At 56.9% G+C, this 18,976-nt stretch overlaps 1 protein-coding gene across 1 annotated transcript in view; it reads left to right on the plus strand.

Annotated features, from left to right (window-relative positions):
• GTF3C1 (general transcription factor IIIC subunit 1) overlaps positions 1-18,976 on the plus strand; it is a 75,108-nt gene that overhangs the window by 26,378 nt on the left and 29,754 nt on the right. Inside the window, exons 7-15 of the mRNA XM_086692621.1 lie at positions 5,510-5,677; positions 7,497-7,612; positions 8,677-8,989; positions 9,574-9,788; positions 12,150-12,286; positions 13,352-13,505; positions 16,001-16,104; positions 16,858-17,042; positions 18,472-18,750. Coding sequence (XP_086548747.1) covers positions 5,510-5,677; positions 7,497-7,612; positions 8,677-8,989; positions 9,574-9,788; positions 12,150-12,286; positions 13,352-13,505; positions 16,001-16,104; positions 16,858-17,042; positions 18,472-18,750 — 1,671 coding nt within the window. The remainder of the gene's footprint in view (positions 1-5,509; positions 5,678-7,496; positions 7,613-8,676; positions 8,990-9,573; positions 9,789-12,149; positions 12,287-13,351; positions 13,506-16,000; positions 16,105-16,857; positions 17,043-18,471; positions 18,751-18,976) is intronic.

The following is an 18,976-nucleotide window of genomic DNA, read 5'->3' on the forward strand; positions in this document are numbered from 1 at the left end:
TTTCTAACCCATCCCATCACCCTGGCGTGTGGGCAGCAGCACCCCCCTCCGCCACTGAGTGCAGTCCTGGACTCCTTGTGTCCCCTGGGCGTGCTTCTCATTTCAGTGTCTGGACTACCTGAATGACTCCCGAGCACTGACCAGCCTAGGCCCGTCCCGGGGTGCGTGCGTGTGCGTGCGTGCGTGGGGGGTGAGACAGGAGCAAAGCACTGAATTTGCATACCTCCCCCTGGCTTACTGTCCCTTCACTGGTGACTCTTCCAGAGCACGTCTGTCCTGGTGCTCGTTCGTTCCCATCTTGCTCTTGCTTTCTCCCGGGTTAACCACTTGGGGAGCAGCGCTCTGCCCCGTGGCCAGGTGAGATCTTCCCTGGGGGTGTGAGAAACACAGGCTGTTGGTTCCACTTCGTAGCAGCTTGGGGTTTTCCTTTACAGTGAGCGGTGTTTTCTGATAGAAATTGGAAGTTCTAGCCCAGCCGGGTTGCCTAGTGTGGAAAAAAGGCCACTTTCTAGATCCAAGACGTCCAATTGGGTCCCTTGACCCCCTGAGCCTCAGTTTCCTTTTTCATGGAATGGTAGTGGTTACTTGCAGAATCCACACGACGATTCAGATAGCATCTGAAACCACCTCCCGCAGTGCCTGGTGCATCCCGGATGCTCAGTAAGGATTCCTCCCTCCCGCCTTCTTTTCTGGGTCTTCAGAATGTCTAAGTGAAGCCATTCTTTCTTCATGCCAAGGCAAGCCCATCTGGGTCTTTGACACAAAAGAACGGTGTGATTGGTTTGTGTTGAACTGCTGACATTGGTGCACACTGTGTCTTTAAGATGCCTGAAACTCCTCATGCTTGACTGCGTGTGCAGTGATCTGGCTGGCTCTCTCTCTCTCTCCTGCCTTCCGTTCCCGGGAAGTAAGCCCCGCACCCAGGGATCGGCGGTTGCCATTAACAGACCCGTGACTTCTCCGCTAGAGTGTTTAGTCACTGAGGCGGCCGCTCAGATGGCGTGACGGGCGCTACTCACGCTGTGTGCGTGTGCTGACCGGGGTCTCACTCTGGCCCCTTCTGCTGTGGCTTCTGCTGACTTACGGTCTGGAACAGGCTCCTGAGAATTTGCCTTAAAAATAGGCAAATGTGAGCTGAAGGGACTTCAATACTAAAAACTGACATTTTGAGGCTGTTTAAACTCCAGAGCTATGGGAAAGGCGTATGAGGCTGCTGCAGTCACGAGCCACAGACCACACCGTGTGGCATCCTTCACCTGCCTTATCTCTTGCAATTCTCCCCACCGCCCCCTGAGGCTAGACGTTCTCCTTAGCCTTAGTTTACAGGCAAGTCCGTTGAAGCTGAGGGAAGTCACCCAGTTTGCTCAGGTTTGCACACCGGCTCTGGAAGAAGAGTCCACATTCTTTTCTTTTTTTTCCTTTTTAATGTTTATTGATTTTTGAGAGAGAGACAGAGTGCAAGTGGGGAAGGGGCAGGGAGAGAGGGAGACACGGAATCGGAAGCAGGCTCCAGGCTCTGAGCTGTCGGCACAGAGCCCGACACGGGGCTTGAACTCGTGAACTGCAAGATCGGGCCCTGAGCCAAAGTTGGACGCTCAAACAACTGAGCCACCCAGGCGCGCCAAGAGTCCAGATCCTTAACCACCATGCACGCTACCTGTCTAACACGAAATTTTCCAGAGTAAGGGTGCATTTGACACAGCACGGGGAAATGGACGTGTTTCTGCGATCAGTGTTTTGAGAAAGACCAGAGACAGCTTGGGGTTTGCTTGTCTGATGGCTCCAGAAGAAAGTCAGTGCAGTTGGGCTTCATGGCAGAGAAATGAGCTGTGCTTTGTGGGTTAGGTAGAGCTGCAGACCCCGTGGCCCGAAACCTCACCGGCAGCCATATGCACGTGTCACTCCTGGCCTTCCAGAAGCATGCTGGGCCCCGTCTGAGATGCCCGAGCCGCCCCACCACTCAGGGTGTGCCGGAGACTCTCCCCGTATCATGGGGCTCACGGGGACCGGCAGCCTCGGCTTGTCGTGAATTCGTAACAGCCGTGACACAGGACTGGCCCTCAGCACAGGCTGGCTGGCCGTAGGGTTGACTGCTGTATTCCAGCCTCTGCACAGACGTCCTCCCCAGTCTTCCTTACACCAACACATGACGTACAGAACGCCAGCCTCTCATTTTGCTGAGCTTCACACGAAGAGCTACACTAAGTCCTTCCTCCCGAGTCCCAGACACAGGAGGTTGTAGGGCCGAGACGGGCCCACGGCTGCCCAACCCAGGAGCCCAGGTTCGCCCCGAGGCTCCTCTGAAGGTCCGGCCGCCCTGGCTGGCAGCGGAGACATCAGCGGGGCCATTTGGACCAGGCCATGACAGGACAGACATCGAGTGGCGTAGAAGCAGAGGTGAGCACAGGTGGCGACTTGATGCCGTGAGGAGCAGAGGCTGGGAAGGCTGAGCGGGGTTTTCCCTCTTCACCCTTCACCCTTGGAGAGCTGTCCTTCGTGTTGTTGTTTTAAAAAAAAAAAAAAAAACCTTAAAAATGTTGAGCGTGGAGCCCAATGCAGGGCTTGAACTCACCACCCCGAGATCAAGACCGGGGCTGAGATCAAGGAGTCGGGTGCTTCAGCGACTGAGCCACCCGGCCGCCCTCCTCCTTCACCCTTTGGGTTCCCCGAGTGCGTAGTAGTGTTTCTCCTCCTCCACTTGCGCCAATGTCGAGCGCTGCTCTGTGCGTCTTTTCTTGGCCGATTAACCTCATGAGGAAGTTAGAACCGGATGGAAGGAATAACGCCAGGCTGTTGCTGAGACGTGCTGGCCTGCCTGAGTGCCGCATTGTACCGTCACTCCCGCAGAACCCAACGTCCCTGGCTCCGGGTCACCCGCCGTTCTTGGTCACGTGGGTGTCTTTGAATTAGGGGCCGTATGTTGCCCAAGGTTTGGGCCCCGGGCTCGGAAGGCAGACTGTCTGATAAATCCCGGTTCCTCTCTTGCTAAGGGGTGGGAGTTTGGGCAAATGCCTTAGCTCCAGCTGTTCTCAAGTGTGAAACAGAATGGTAGCAGCCACCTCCCACAGCCGTGATGAGGGCCAGCTCGTGTGACACATGGAGAGCTTGTGTTGGCGTCTGAGGAACGGGAGCAGCTTTATCGGGAGCAGTAGGTCACTCTGGGCACCGTCTGAGGGGTGAGGTGGGGGTTGAGGGGGTTGGGAGGGGGCCTGGGGAGAGGTCGGGGGGAGGACCCAGTGGGGAGTGACTCCGTGGTTGGTGGGCTGGCCACAGGTGCCTCCATCTGCGGCCGCAAGAAGGAAACCCGCACGGAGCACCCAGTTCTGGTCACCTGAGCCTTGAAATAATTTTCAGCCATGCACATGGGCGCAAGGGTACCCCTCGTCGCCATGGCTCCCCTCCTGGTTGTTTTAGGCTCCCGTCCTGGGAGGGAGAAGTGGAGGGGGAGGGCAGGGCAGGCACCCCGAGCCACGGGCAAAGCTGTGGGCAACAGGAGAACCTCGGAGGGCCTGGCAGGTGCGGAGGAAGCCAAGACTTAAGGAAGCCAGTGCTGTGATGTCATGTTTCTTCTGTTGAAAAGTCATGAACAGGTGATTTTCTGTCACTGTGAGGAGTGCAGGCCAATTAGCACGAGGCTAATGCCTGAGGACTTACCAGGCTGCCCTCACTTCTGTGTCCATTTGCCCCAGGCCTGCCCACCCCCCTGAAGGGATCTGGTGGGTCCGCCATGGCCAGACCCTCCTCTGAGGGTAAATCTGATGAGTTCAAGGCCCTGAGACGCACTACTGTTTGTGAATGACACCTGTAGGCCACGTGCTGTGTCCCCCCATGATAATCCCCTGCCCCAGCTGGGGTGGTCGTACCTGACCTTGCTCTGAGGTCAGTCTGCAGTATCCGGTGTGGGCATGCCACACCCCGCAGGAAGGCCCTCAGGGGCCACAGCTCCTGCACAAGAGGCGCTGGGTGGCAGAGGCCAGCTTTATTGTCGCCCCTCCTTGCCCCAGTACCCAGGATTGTGCTCCTCGGTGGCCCAGTGGAGAAACCATCTGTATCCCTGATGTGATAATTACTGCAGATTTGGTGACTGAAGACAGCATTTTCTTTATTATTTTAGTTTTTACTTCTATTTATTATTATTATTATTATTATTATTTTATAATTCTGGAGGTCTGAAATGGGTGTCCTTGGGCCACAGTTGTGATGTTGGCAGGGCTTTGTTCCTTCCAGAGGCGCTAGGCTAGAATCCATTTCCCGTGGCCATTTCCAATTTCTAGAGGCCCCGTGCATTCCTTGGCCTTGCGCTCCCTTCCTCCGTCTTCAAAGCCAGCAGCCTAGCAGCCCCCAGTCTCTCACTCTGATCCTTCTGCCTCTCTCTTTAAGGACTCTGTGACACGGGACCCACCCAGATTCTCCAGTATAAGCAGCTAACTGCGACCCCTGCAGCAAAAAGCCTTAACTCAGTCACACCTGCAAGTCCCTTTTGCCACAGAAGGGAACATATTCACAGGTTCCGGGTGTCAGGGCGTGGACATCCTCAAGGGGCCCTTATTCTGCCTCCACACTCCTGTGTCACAGGACGTCTTAGTGCTGGATCGTTTCTTCTGCTTTGGAGGCCTCTGACCCCTGAGTAACTTTGCACCTGTCGTTTACAAGCTCTGGGGAGCTTGGGCAAGTCGTGTAATCCTCTGAACCTCAGTTTCTCCATCTGTAAAATGCCTCCCAGGATTGTCAGGATCGAATGAGTGAGTTTGCACTAGCAAAGTGTTACGATGTTTTTGCTTTTCCCTGTACCTGTCTCTCGGTCCAGCCGTAGGCAACACTTGTTACGTCGTGCTTCTGGGGGCGGCGTCTAGGCGCACTGTGGTGGTGTGAGGGCAGGCGCCAGCGCACAGAGTGGTGACTTGTCCGTGTGCTGCCACTTAGCCCCTCATCACTGTTTCTGTCACTCGGAAAAGCTAGCTCATAACGAGTGCTGTGTGGACCTCTTTGTCCCGGCAGCTCTCGCCTCTTTCTATTTTCTTGGAATAAATTCCCACTCTTGGAGCAGCGTTCTCAGAGGCTGCTAGGACCCGTTTACGTGGCTGCCACACCTTACTGGCTGTGGGTGTCCGCTTTAGAAGGAAAAAAAACAGCTTTCATTCTTGAAGCAACACGGCTTGTGTGCCAGGCACCGTGCAGTTGCTGGACAGGCAGGCCCGCTTCCTCTTGTCACAGAGCAAACGCGACCAGGAGAGGGCTGCTCCTGTTTCTTTAACAGCCTGACACAGTGCCTCATTATCCCCCTCATTTGCATGTCTTTGTTTCCTCATTATATTGAAAACAGAAAGCGGTTTTATGGAGGAAACTTTCAGGTCTCGTGCCCCAGGATGTGCAGTTTTAAATGTTCCCAACTCGATGCTGCATACAGCCTTTCTTGGGTCTCTGTCCCAGCGGGGGCCCCCCCACCCCCACCCCCGTCCCCAGCAGTGTTGTGCTCATTGCTGGGAAACATGCCACGTTATGTTCCCAGGGACGGACGTCATGGTGCGCTGCCTCAGGCTGCTGAAGGAATTTAAACGGAAGGTCGAGGACGACCACGACCAGGATGACGATGAGGACGAGGAGGTCATCTCCAAGGGAGTACCCCCGGTGGACATCGTGTACGAGCGGGACATGCTCACGCAGACCTATGAACTCAGTAAGTCCCGTTCCCATGCCTGCTTGCGTGCGGCTCGAACCCCAGGAGTCAAGGGGTGTGTTGCCCACGTGTTGAGAGCGGGCTGTGCTGTGGAGCGTGTGAAGCGGCAGGGAGTCCCGGGGTTCCCTTGAAGGGTTAGGCTTCGGGTCCGATTGGAGCGTGAATCGTTGCTGTGTAGAGCATCAGCAAGGTCTCTGAGCCTCAGTTCCCACATCTGTAAAATGGGGATGACGGTCACCCTAGCACGTGAACGAGGAGCAGAATTAAAACGCCGGCGTCGGGCCTGCTATGTGGGAAGCGCTCAGGAAATGAGCAAAGATTTGAGGGCTACCTGCCATCTTCTCAAGTTGGTCTGAGTTGCTGCAGTCTGGTGGCACCCCCCCAACTCCTCACCCTTTCTCCGGACCCCCGAAAATCCACGGAAGACAGCGGTAACCCAGAGCCGTAGACGGTGTGGCTGCACGTCCCGTGGGGAGGACAGAGGAGAAGGTGCGGTGGCCACGGGACCAGCAGCTCATACGAAGCCACGTTGGCGAATCGGCACGGCCTTTTCGAGGGGCCTTTTGGTCGTTTTTATCAACTCTTAATATCACTCTAAATGGGTTCCTCAGAACACGGTTTGGGAAAAGCTGCCCTTAACCCTTCTGTGACTCCTTTGAGCATGTTAGTAGTTCAACATGGGAACGCATCTCAGCCCCTCTTTCCTGATGTTTATTTCCATGCACACACAACACAGCAAGAGCACCGTTATCCAGATGGCTTGTACCTGGCAGCGTGAGCTATGCGATGCAGCAGGAGATAGAGGGGCGCTGTTTCTGAACAGAGTTTTCCCACAAAGCCTGCCCTGTGGTTTGTGCACTACACTGGGGGAGGGGGATTCCCTGCCGCCACCCCTACCCCCCCGCCTCCCAGGCTCCATCCTGGGATTCCCAGTCCAGAGCCGTTGAGTAGATTTATTTTTTTTATTTTTGTATTTCTTATGTATGTATGTATGTATGAATGAGAGCATGAGCAGGGGAGAGGGGCAGAGGAAGGAGAGAGAGAGAGAGAGGGAGAGAGAGAGAGAGAGGGAGAGAGAGAGAGAGAGGGAGAGAGAGGGACCCAAGCAGGCTCCACACTCAGCCCAGAGCCCGATGCAGGGCTCAATCCCATGACCAGAGCCAAAAGCAAAAGTGAGACTCTCAACTGCCTGAGCCACACAGGCGCCCCCACTGAGTACACTTAAAAGGGCTTCTTAGAGGCAGCTACGGTCACAGCACCGAGCAGTGACAGCATGTAGCAGGGCAGGAGCTGACAAACTAGAGGGGGCAGATAGTGCAGCCCGGTTGTCTGCTGTCGCGTGCTGCAGGGCCCAACAGCGTCACCCCCTCCCTGGCCGGCTGGCGGGCGGCTGTCACGGACGGCACAGTAATCGGTATTCCTCGTGCCTCTGAGTCGGAGTCTGCGTCTGCCGACAGAGCCAGGGAGATGAAACGAGTTGTTAATTCAAAACCATTTTTTGAAAAAGGATCTTTTTCATTTGTCTGGAAAAGCTCCCCGCTGCCGGGCACAAGCAGGAACTGCCGGAGCTGAGGACATCAGCGGCGGGCCGCTGGCCACGTGCTATCCTAACGCGGGGGAGCCCGGTGGCACTGAAACGTTAGCTGTTGGAAGCGGCTGGCGCTCAGAGGTGCCGGGGAGGCGAGGTCGAGAGGAGACACAGGGTTTATTCTGCCCGTGGGCTCTGCTGTGCTGACCGCTCTGTGCTGAACTGGGGTGGTGGGAGCGGACTGGCCTCGGGCACGAGGCTGCGGTTCACACGTCCTGTCCTTCCCTGCAGTTGAGCGCAGAGGCACGAAAGGAATTTCCCAAGCTGAAATCCGAGCGGCTATGAACGTGGGAAAGCTGGAGGCGAGAATGCTGTGTCGTCTTCTTCAGAGATTTAAGGTTGTCAAGGTAACATCGTGAGCCATCCGCACACTTCATTGTCTTCGGGCGTGCGCACGGTGTGACAGTGAGGGGCCGACTCAGCCGGGCCGAGGACGCATCGCCTGCGTCTCTGCCACCAGGGGCTGCCCGGGGGCGTGGCGTGTCTCCCAACCCCCTGACTTGGTTTCTGTTGGCTTTCACTTGTTAAAAACCGGATGAACCTTCAGCACTGATAAGTCAGTAGAAGAGGTGACCCCGTGGGGAGCACAGCCGCGCAGGGACTCCCAGGAAGCTGGCTAGCCCCCCACTGCCCTTTCAGACAGGGCGGGTGCTGTCCAGGGGCCCCAGCCCCCACTCAGGCCTCCCTCTCTCTTGTCACTCTCCTGGCTCCTGGGGACATACGTGTCTGCTGGTCCCCTTTTGGAATTCACACCTGCCCTCCAGGCCTTATCCTTCACTCTCTTCTTGCCAACAATGTGACCATTTTGTTGGAAGGCAGTCGAGCTCATGATTGCAGAGCATTTAGTATGGCCCTTGGCATGTGGTTGGCATGTAGAAGATGTTGCTTTTCCGGCCGTTAAGGGCCCAGGAGAGCCCCTTTCCCCCGTCCTGAAGATACGGGTGAGTGTGGGTTGGTGATGACCTCATCCTCCGTCCCAGAGGCAGGGACTGCATGGGGCTGGCAATCTCCAGTCTGTGACAGCGGTTCTGAGCCCTCAAATTCTGCGTAGCCAACGCTCACTGCTCGCTAACCATTTCCTGTGGGCCCAGTCTGGTGCCAGGCACCGGGGAGATGGGGAGGGCCAAGGTAGGGCCCCGCCCTCAAGGAGTTCACGGTCCCGTAGAGCAGACACACATTCAGGGCTGCGGTTTGAAAACCCGTCTCCGACAGGCCTGTGGAAATGGCACCTGAGGGACGGCCAGACAGGCAGACGGCAACGGAGCGTCAGCTGGGCGGACGTGGGGCCTGGGTGGTGACAGGGGAGGTGCGGGAAGGATCAGGAGATAGATACCGCAGCCCCCCGCTCTCCCGTGTGCCCGAGTATGGCAGCGCCCCCCAGATGAGATTCAACCCGTCTCCTCCCCACCAGGGTTTCATGGAGGACGAGGGCCGGCAGCGGACCACCAAGTACATCTCGTGCGTATTTGCAGAAGAGAGCGATCTCAGCCGGCAGTACAAGAGAGAGAAGGCCCGAAGCAAGCTGCTGACCACAGTGAGCTTGGCCTCGGTGCAGGAGGAGTCCCTCCTGCCCGAGGTGGAGGACAGCTTCCTCTCCGACTCAGACAGCGAAGAGGAGCGCGGCAGCAGCAGCAAGAGGAAAGGCAGAGTGTCCCAGGGCGACGGGAGAGCCTGCTTCGGCGCCGGTCTCGGGACCCAGCCTCATCACTCCACCCCAGCGAAGGGTACGGGGTGCTCTCGGGCCGCGGGGAGGGGCCTCGGTCTGAGCTGCTGCCAATCCTCCCTTGCTCCGGGGGTCTTCAGAGAACAGCCCGTTCACTTAGCACCTGAGGGCGCCCTTGGTGCTGTCCTGACTGGGGACACGGTCACATGACCCTGTGTCTAGAGGAGATGGTCACGTGGTCTGTCCCCTGGCTGCTGGCAAGGCAGTTCCCCTTGGCAGATACTCGGTTTGTCTTGTGGTGTCTTTACCATTCAAGGGATGGAATCCAGTAAACTTCCTCTGTCCCCTTCTCTCCAGCGATCTGAGGGCCCTCGAGTTTTTAGTTTAGTTACAGACTTTTTTAAACATGCGGAGGGTGGAGACGAAGACAAGCTTGCGAGTCTGGTATCCAGCTAAGCGCGGGGTGGTGGCGGGGGGTGGGGAGGGGCGGCGCCGCTGCTCGCTGGGTCCTCCCCCCATCCTCAAACCAACCAGAAGGAATCGTCGGCCTGCGTGGGCCTTGTCTGGGCGAGCGTAAGTGCCCCTTTCTCCGTCCCTCCGTATGGCCACCGTTCATTCATGCCTCTCCCGCCCCCTCCACTGCAGGTGGCTGGAAGGTAAACCTCCACCCACTGAAGAAGCAGCTGCCCTCCTCCCTAGCGGTGGCCGAGGAGAAGGCCTGCCAGAGCTCTGCGGGCGGGGACAGCCTCCTGGACACCAGCGCCTCCTTGTACCCCGGTGCGCCCTTTGGCTCCCACTGCATGGAGAGTAACAGTGGCGACATGACCGTGATCGAAGAGGTCAGGCTTGAAAACCCGAAGGTGAGGGCTCACAGTGGGGATGCCTTTTGTCCAGCAGGGGCCTGTGGCGGGTGGACCTTGGCCTTCTCGGTCCCGTGTTTGAGAATCACAGCAGGGACACCTGCGTGACTCAGTCCATTAAGCATCCAGCTCTTGGTTTCAGCTCAGGTCATGATGTCATGGTTCATGGGATCGAGCCCCACATCAGCCTCTGTGCCGGCAGTGCAGAGCCTGCTTGGGATTCTCCGTCTCTCTCTGTCTCTCTCTGCCCCTTCTTCACGCTCTCTCGCTTGCTCTCTCTCTGTTTCTCTCTCAAAAATAAATAAATAGACATTAAAAAAAGTCTCAGCAACAACAAAATCAGTAACAGGAAAAGCGCTGCACGCTGAGTGCTCGCTTTGTGCCAGGCGGTGGGCTAGTCCTGCCCAGGAAGTAACACGGTGCTCGTTTATACACCGCCTTTTTGCCCAACCAGAAAGCACCCGCACCGCTGTTGACACGGTGTTTTAATCTCCAACGACTTGCTTTCTTCACGTAAAACTTATTTTGGAGGGAACGTTCGTTTAGATTAGTGGTTCCCACTCTCGGCGATTTGGGCCCCCGGGGGACGTCTGGCCGTGGCTGGCGGAGACGTATCCTAGAACCTGCAGGAGAGCCCACGAGAGAGAATTGTCCAGCCCCAAATGTCAGCAGTGCCAGTGTTGAGAAGCCCTGCCTTCCATGAAAGGCCAACGTCCTTTGCCATAAAAGGAAGCTAATTCTAAAATAGATAAAAAGAAAGCCAAAACTGCTTAGCGCGTGCTGGCCAAACACTGTTGTGTGCCAGCGTCAGAGATGCGATAGAACCCAATGCTTTTCGTTCGCGTAATTAGAGGGATTAGAAAGGCAGTTGACACGGGCCCGCCGTTCTCATGATGCGATTCGGGGCACCTTGTGCCGTCCTTTGTCACTCAAACGTGCCTCAGATGCTGCCAGCGGCACCGCCTGGGCTCTGGGCTTCGGAAGCGCCCCGGCAGAGGACGGGGCCCCCAGCACAGTGCACAGCTGTGACCAGGCGGCCGTAGGGGCTGTTGCTGCTCTCTCTGAGGCCTCCGGACACCCCTGAGAGAGAAGCGTTGTCTCTGGGCTGGGACGAGACAGTGCAGGCCCCCCGGGATCAAGTGACTTGCACCTGCTCGGCGAATGACACAGTGAGGACTGGAAACCATGTGCGCGGGGCTCCCCCCGTGCTGCTCCCTTCCTGGTGTGGACACCTGCGCTTTGGTACCACCCCCGCGGCAGAAGCGATGGGGCGCAGGGTGCGAATGTTTTCCGTGGGTTGTTCTAGAACCTTTCAGCCCTTTCCGAGGCTCTGGGCGCCATAACTTCTCAAGTCCTGGTTGGGTCTGTGTCGAACTGAAGAAGCTGGGCCTGCCAGCAGGTGGATCCCAGCAGGTTCTGGAGGGTCTGTCTGCATTGCTCACACCCTCGCCCCTGCTGCACCTTCTGATCCGGCTCACGTCTCCGGTAGCGTGCTCCTGCCGGGTCCCAGAATTCCTTCGCTTGCTGCCCAGCTCAGCTCTTTCTCTTCCTCCCAGAAATCTGTTCCCAGAGTAACGGCAGAATGCTGTCCTTTCTACATCCGTGCTGAGAAGAGGGCACGAGCGATGTATCTGGAGGGCCATTGGCAAAGCGTGTTCTTCACCATGCTCTCCAGCGGCCCCACAGCACGTGGCCAGTTTACTCATAGGTCCCCTCCCCCCACCCCCAAAATGTTTGCTCTGCAGTGCAGGGGAGCACAAAGGTCTTTCTCCCGGGCCCCCTCTTGAATCTTGAGCCCTTTTGAGCCGGTCCCCCTTCAGGAAAGAACCGTTCCTCTCCCGAAGCCCCGGCACTCAGCTGGGAAGTGATCTGGAGCCGGTGGTCCTGACAGCGGGACATTCTCGTTCTCCTGAAGCGTCTCTGCAAGTGAGGAGCGCATCTGGCAAAACAGGCCCCGGGCCGCCACGGGGGTTCGTTTGTGCTGAGTGATCCGCAAGGAGTATGTTAGAGTCAGGATTTCCTTTCCCTTCAGGGACACTGGGGCTTCACAGATTTGATCCTAGGGCAGATGGCACAAGTTCATGGAAGCTTTGGCAGGAATGGGAGACAGAACACGGATCTGTCTTCTCCCTTCGTCTGTCGTTGGGCACACATCCTGACTTACCTAGGGACAGCCTGGTCCTGGAAGCCTGCCTCTGCTTCCGTCCCATATTCCCAGAGAAACAAGCCCTCTTGACTTTCCTTCTTGAAACATGGGCATAGAAATTCCCTCGTGAGGCAAAGCGCACCCACAGGAATGGCGTCTGGCCCCCTAACCTTGCCAAACCTGTTGTATGTTTGTCCTCTCGGTCCTCGCTCTAGGAGAGTGGCAGTTCCCAAAAGACGGGGAAGCACGGCCCGGGCCAAGACAAACCCCACGAAACCTACCGGCTGCTCAAACGCAGGAACCTGATCATAGAAGCCGTCACCAACCTACGCTTAATTGAGAGCTTGTTCACGTAAGGAGCTGTCTGTCTGTCTGTCTGTCTGTCTGTCTGTCTTGCACTGACAGTAAATCTCAGGCCAGCTCGTTGTCACAAGCCACAGAAATGACCGAGAGGCATTGGCGTCTTCTGCTCTATAGACTCTCGTGGCATCCCTGTCTGGTAGAAAGGATTCAGCATCTGTTCTAGTGGTTTGGAAAGTGTAGGCATTGCAGAACAGCGAGACGCTAGATGGGGAGAGAGTGACTGAGCTAGAAGTGGAAGTTGGGGAGAGTTCCTCTCTCCTTGGAGGAGGGACTGAGATAACAGCATCAGCTTACGAACTTTTCTTAGGTCAGCATGGGGCCTTTTGTTCAAATGCAATCTTACATGGAAGCAAAAACAAAGAGACGCGGGTGGAACCTGTGTGTTTGCGGTGGCTCTATTCACGGAGAGGCTCTGCGCTCTGGTGGGGTCCTTTAACCCACCATCACCGCTGCCTCCTGGGCGGCATCTTCAGGCTTCTGAGGCACTCGGCGTCAAAGCCACTCGTTCTCTAGGGAATGGGGAGACCGTGTGCAGACACTGTGGCCTCGTCTGTGCAGTGAGGGGTTTGGCTGGGCGTCTGAATGTCCTTCCGGCCCTGCCATTCGATGATCGGTGGGTGAGCTAGAAACATCCCTGTAGTGACTCAGTAAGATGTCTGAGGAGAGGAATCAGAAAGAGCTGCGGACCTGAGAGTGTCGGCGACAGTACATTAGACAATCCTTCGGGCCTTAAATTAACCCAAAGACGGATGAAGACATCTCTGTCGTGGCGCTTAGTGTCCCTGCCGTCATCGTCAGGTTCTGGTGAAAGGCTCAGAATGTGACGCTGCTGTGCTTGGCGGCTCATCTTTAGCTAACTCATTTATCGCTAAAAGCGTTGACTGTAACGTGTCCAGAAGTCAGCCCTTTGATGGCGAAACCCCCCTCTGACTCTCCCCGAGTTTCTGCTGGTTACCACTAGGCAGGCTCTCAGCTGCCTGGGTTGAAAGGGGGTTGAAACAGATCTTCCTTGCTGGGATTGGGAATATTAACTTCTTATTTTGTGACACCCCAGGATTCAGAAAATGATCATGGATCAGGAGAAGCAAGAAGGCGTGTCTACCAAGTGCTGTAAGAAGTCCATCGTCCGCTTGGTGCGAAACCTGTCCGAGGAAGGTCTCTTGAGACTGTACCGGACTACGGTTATTCAGGATGGGATCAAGAAGAAGGTACGCGTGGCTCTCCTGACGCCCACCATGCCAGCCCCGTGCCGTTGGAAGTTTCCTTGACCAGCTTCTCTTGTGCCCGTCAGCTTTCACTTGTTCCTTTGCTGCCACTAACTCAGAATTTCCCCCTGTGCCTCCCCATCTGGGTCACGGGGGCCGTGCCGATTTCCTGTGGAGGTTGGCCACTGAAAAGGGGAATGACTTGCTTGGATCTCAGAGCAGCACACTCAGGCCTTAGAGCAGGTGTCCGGCCCGCAGCCCAGCCTTGAACGACAGGAAGGCAAGTAGGACTCCCTGGAGCTCGGCAGGGCAGTGCTGGCCGACATCGAGCCACATTTAGCAGGTGGACATTTAGCAGGTGGAAGGTTTAGACGAGGCAGCAAGAACAGTTTCCACCGAGATCCGAGGAGACGTCCCCGAGGAAGCGAGTGCCGGGGCGGTTTGGCAGGGGAGCCATAGATCTTCTGTCTCAGTTTATCTGTTTCTGTAAGATTTAAAGTTTGGGGCCATTCCCATAGCAACCATAGCTCAGCAGCCCTGCTCATACTCCAAGGCCTCCATTTTTCAGGGGCAGAGTAATTTGAGATCGCCCTGCTGGGCACGGGACCATAGGAAAGCTGCTGCGGGGACAGTCACTTGCACTTGCCTGACCTTGTGTTCTGGCTACGTTTTAAACCTCTGCCTTAAGAAAGCTGTGCCTTAATGTTTTGTTTCCTTAATAAGCTGGCAAGGTCATTTCTGGCTTTTTTTACTTTATCTTACTTTTTTGAGACGTTCGAGGTTTGAAAAACACAGAGCGATATACAAAGTGACTTAAAGCGTTTCTGCCGTTCCAGGGTGGCAGCTTTCATCAGTTTTTATACCTGCCATCGGGGCCCCTTGGCCTTGCCTCCTCCTGCCCCCCGCCGGCCTGCCACTCCTTTCCTGGAGCAGGCAGGAGGTCCGTGTGCTGATCTCTGTCATCGGAGCACAAAAGCCCCCACCCCTCAGCAGCAGCACCTGCGATTTCTGTGCATCGTCACAGAGCAGTTGCTTCAGATGCGGGCGTCCTGCTTGGGACAGTGATCGAGGACAAGAACACCCCCCACCCCCCCACCCCCAGTCTGAGAGTGGAGAGGGGCGGCTCCCACAGGTGCCCACTGTGTCTCCGGCTCCCGTTCGGCCTAGTGTGGCATCCACCAGGCTGTGTGGAGGCAGGGGTGAGGGGCGAGGGCGGGGAAGCATCACCTCAAAAGCGAAGGCGCCGGCATGGGGGCCTCTGCCGCAGGGCACTGCCGGTGCTACCGTGCTGGTGGCCGTTTCCCACTGGGACGAGCTGCCTCCAGAATAAGCTTAAGTAGCTCAGCAGCTCCTTCTCTGGTTCACCGAGCGCACGCCAGCGGCAGGCTGCCTTCCGATCCCCCGAAAGCACGTTGATCCCCCAACGCACTCACACCCCTCTGCCCCGTGTGGCAGCGTCCGCTTCGGCCTTTGCTCCTGCGTCCTGTACTGCCCGCTGGGCCTTCGGGGAGGTGGCCGAGCCATCCGGCTGTGGACAGTGGGGAGACAGAAATGCCTTGTATTTGCACCAGGCTTTTAAGGACACCGAGGTGTTACCTAACCACCCCTTTTGCGCCCCACAAAATCCCAGAAAAGTTGGCAGGGCGTGGGGAGGGGCCCCCATTTCACAAACGAGCCGCCCAGTCCCTGTGATCAGCCTCTCTCGGGGCATTCTTGGCCTTCTTGGCGTGAAGCCTGATGGCCAGGGTCCCACGTTTAGAAGACCTTACCTTGCTCTCTCCTGCCAGTGGCAGAGACGGAGGAGAAGCCTGGCTCTCCGGGGCCCCTGGCCCTAGGGCCTGCCATCCTGCCCGGCCAACGCACTCGCACCCCTCTGCTCCCCCAGGCCGTTCCCATCTGCCCTCCTAGACAGCACTCACGAAATGGTAACTGCCCTAGCCGTTCAGCTCCAGTACCTTGGCAGAGGTAAAATAGCGAAAGCAGCTGTAAACCCTCTGCCAGTCGGTTTCCAAGTGCGCCTGGCAGGAGTCCCACGGTGGCACTCTCGGCGAGGGGAGATTAATGAAAGCTGCTTACCTTTTCCAGATGGGAGGCCTCAGGATTCACGAACAACTGTGGGAAATTCTCAGATAGCTGGAGGGGGGCGTCAGGAGCGGGCCACCAGGTAGCTGCGGAGGCCCCCCGGGCCGGGACAGCCCCACCAGGGGACTGCAGGGCGGGTCGCTCCGGCTCCAGGCCAGAAAGTCCTCACCTGAGCAGAGCGGCACGTCACCGATGACAGAGCTCTCTCGCTCGGTCGCTGGAGGAGGGATTTTGATGCCAGAAATTGTCATGGCAGACCGTTCAGCAACACCTTTTGCTCCGGGCTTACACGTGTCTCTTGGAAGTGTTAGTGAAAGCAGGCACAGCCAGTGTTCCGGCAAGGAACCGAGCCGTAGAGCTCCGTGTCCCCCGGCTCCCCCCCTGCCCTGTGGGACGCTGCTCCGCCCTCTCTGCAGGTGGACCTGGTCGTGCACCCATCCATGGACCAGAATGACCCGCTCGTGAGGAGTGCCATCGAGCAGGTGCGCTTCCGGATCTCCAACTCCAGCATGGCAAACAGGCAAGTCGCAGCGCCCCGCGGGAATTCACAGGGAAGCCGCCTGGGTCTCTGTGGCCTTCCTGGAGCAGCTTTCACGAGTACCCTTTATTCGCACTCATGTGAGATCAACACACTCACGGGCTTAGGAGCAATTTCTTGAGTTTTCAGAAAAAACAAAGTCCTCATTTCGTTTGTTCGACTCTGCCTCGCGGCATCGACAGAGCACTCCGAACCATAGGCCCTGTGTGTGCGAGGCTTGCTCAGTCCCCTAATGGCTCCAAATGAGTCCAGTGGCCTCTCTGAGGCCTTCTCTAATCTTGTGAAGTGTCTCGCGGACTGAGAAAACTCGGGGATGGGAGAAAATTCTTAGCCGGCTTTAACCTGGAGATGGCCGATGGGCAGGCAGAGGGCTCCACGTGGATTGCGGACCTTGGCTCACGTACTTTGAACTGGCTGCTGATTGATTTCCCATCAAATCCGTTACCTCTGGCATTTCTGAAAGCGTCAGAGGACCCGCACGTTGGGCCGCCTTCCTCAGAAGGCTGTCCTGGAGGTGAGGGCACACTCTGCAGGTCTCCACAGCCCTTGTTGTCCCCAAACATCTCGTGACCTGACACATTTTATTCATGCACAGCATCTGCTTGGCTCCTGCGGGCAGCCAAGGTTGAAACTCCAGGGCCAAGTGGCTTCATCTGATCTGCCAGGGCAGACCCTGTCCTTTCTCCCAGCTCTTGGTCCTCCCAGCAGGGTATTGATCTTCTATTTGAACTGCAGGGTTAAAGTGGTCCAGCCCCCAGCGCCGCAAGCAGAAGCTGAAGAAGAAAGTCCAGAAAAAGAGGGTCCGAGCGGATCAGGAGACTCTCAACTGAATACTTCCTCCAAATCAGAAACTGCTCGGGTGAAAAAAACGGATGAGAAAATGGGCATCACCCAGCTGAAAAATTATCACCCCGTTGTAGGTAAAAAGCAGCTTCTCGTCGACGTCTGATGGTGTGTCGGTGGTTGGTGGCTGGCTGCATGATGGCGTTTGAGTCACTTGGTGTTCTGCAGTCTAGCACTCGGCTAGAGTCCGAGGAATCAGGTTTGCGTGGCTAACTGGGTCATGTAGGGCTGGCCACGTGACTTCTGCTGCCGTCAATACCCCCATCTGCAAAATGGGCATGGTCTCTGCCCAGTGGGCCTCACGTCTGAGCATGAGACTCAGATGAAACTGTGCTAGATCCTAGCGAGAGGAGTTGGGCACAAAGATTCATTCTGCTCCGCATCCTTGGGCTGGGATACGAACCACATAAACCACAGAAAACCTCCGTCCCTCCCGACCCCATAGACCTTCTGGTAGATCTAGTCACTGATGAGTTTGAACACCGTGTCATTTTCCCAGAGTCCGTTCTCCGACAGGGTTGCCTCCTCCCTCGGCCCCCATCGAGCCGCCCTAGTGTGAAAGGGTGCGGGCCCAGGGCAGGCGGCCAGGTACGCGTCACTCTTCTCCCGGCTCATGGGGCACGGGCCGTGGCCCGGTGTGGGCGCAGCGCAGCAGACCTGAGATCCCGGGGCAGAGGACAGCGTGTGTGTGTGTGACCTCCCTCGGTGAGCCACATCACCGCAGGAGGCCTGCCCTTGCTCTGCGGGTCCCGGGGTGTTCCGTGGTTAGCAACCGCAGTCCGTGGGAGCCCAGGGCCGGGGCCAGTGCCGGGGCAGCAGATCGGCCCACGCGCTGGCCACACAGAAGGCAGTGAGCATGCTGCTTGAGTGGGCACGGCAGTGGAGGAGGGCCTCTGCCCGCTCGCCTTCGCTCCCTGATCCTGTGGCTCCTTACTTTCTCTCCTGTCCTCTCTCCTTGGGAAAAGCCAAGGAGTACTTTATTTGTGTCAACAAAGAAACAGGATGCTTTCAAAGAACCCCGATGTGGGGGTGTTTTGCACAGCCCTGTCAAGCCCAGGTCCCCGTGCGGAGGCCTGTCAGGCTCTGTGTGGCGGTATCCTCCTCTGTCACACTCTGGCTCGCTCACTGCACTCTCCTCCTTCCTTGCTCCCCCCCCCATCCCCCCGGCCTCTGGCCCTCCACGGTATGTGCCGGGCACACGCTTACCTCCGGCACCTTGTGTTTGTCCCAGGGTGCACATCCCCAAGTCCCTGCGTGTCCCCACCACCACCACCTTATTTGCCCTCTAGGTGGAATTCTAGCCCTCCCCCCACGTCCCCACTGGTTCTCTGCACCGGCCGTTTCCATCTGTCGTGTGACTTTAGGTATCTTGTTAATACCTAAAAAGTATTAGAAAGTAAGTTCTGTGAGAGTCTGAACAGCGCTCACCGTGAGTTTGAGTGGACTGAACTGAAGTGAATCTGGGAGTTTTCAAGCATTCCCTCCCCCCACCCCCTCTTGCCTCAGTTCCAGGACTTGGCCGTTCTCTAGGATTTCTGCCCAAAATGCCTCGCCTGCGGGTGGTACACATGTTTCTGTGGTACCTAATCTATGGGCACCCTGCCAGCCATGTGCGGACAAAGCTGGGCCTTGGCAGTGAAAGAAGAATGGGAAAGCAGGAGTCAGGCAGGATGGGAGTCCGGCCCTTCTCCAGAAATTACATGGAGACCTCCTCTGATGCCCTGCCCAAGGACAGCCTAGGGGGAACCTTCCTGGAGACTGAAGTGGAGCCCCCCACGGAGAAAGGTGAGCTGTTGCCCTCTGGAGGGGGGTCCTAATGGTTCCTCATCCTTCTCATCTGAACTGGCTGAATCCCCACAGCGCCCCATCAAAGTAGAGTCATAATCTAGACTCTGTGAACCCATGGGCCTCCTGCCTGACAAGTAGGGTTTTGCCCGAGTTTGTGGTGAGAGGGAATCCGGACCTACCGGCATGATGTCACCATCATGTCTGGCACCCTGCCTGCAGCACT

This window comes from Puma concolor, chromosome E3 (assembly GCF_028749965.1).
Source record: "Puma concolor isolate L17-30 chromosome E3, mPumCon1.1.hap2, whole genome shotgun sequence".
In the NCBI taxonomy this organism is placed as follows: Eukaryota; Metazoa; Chordata; class Mammalia; order Carnivora; family Felidae; genus Puma; species Puma concolor.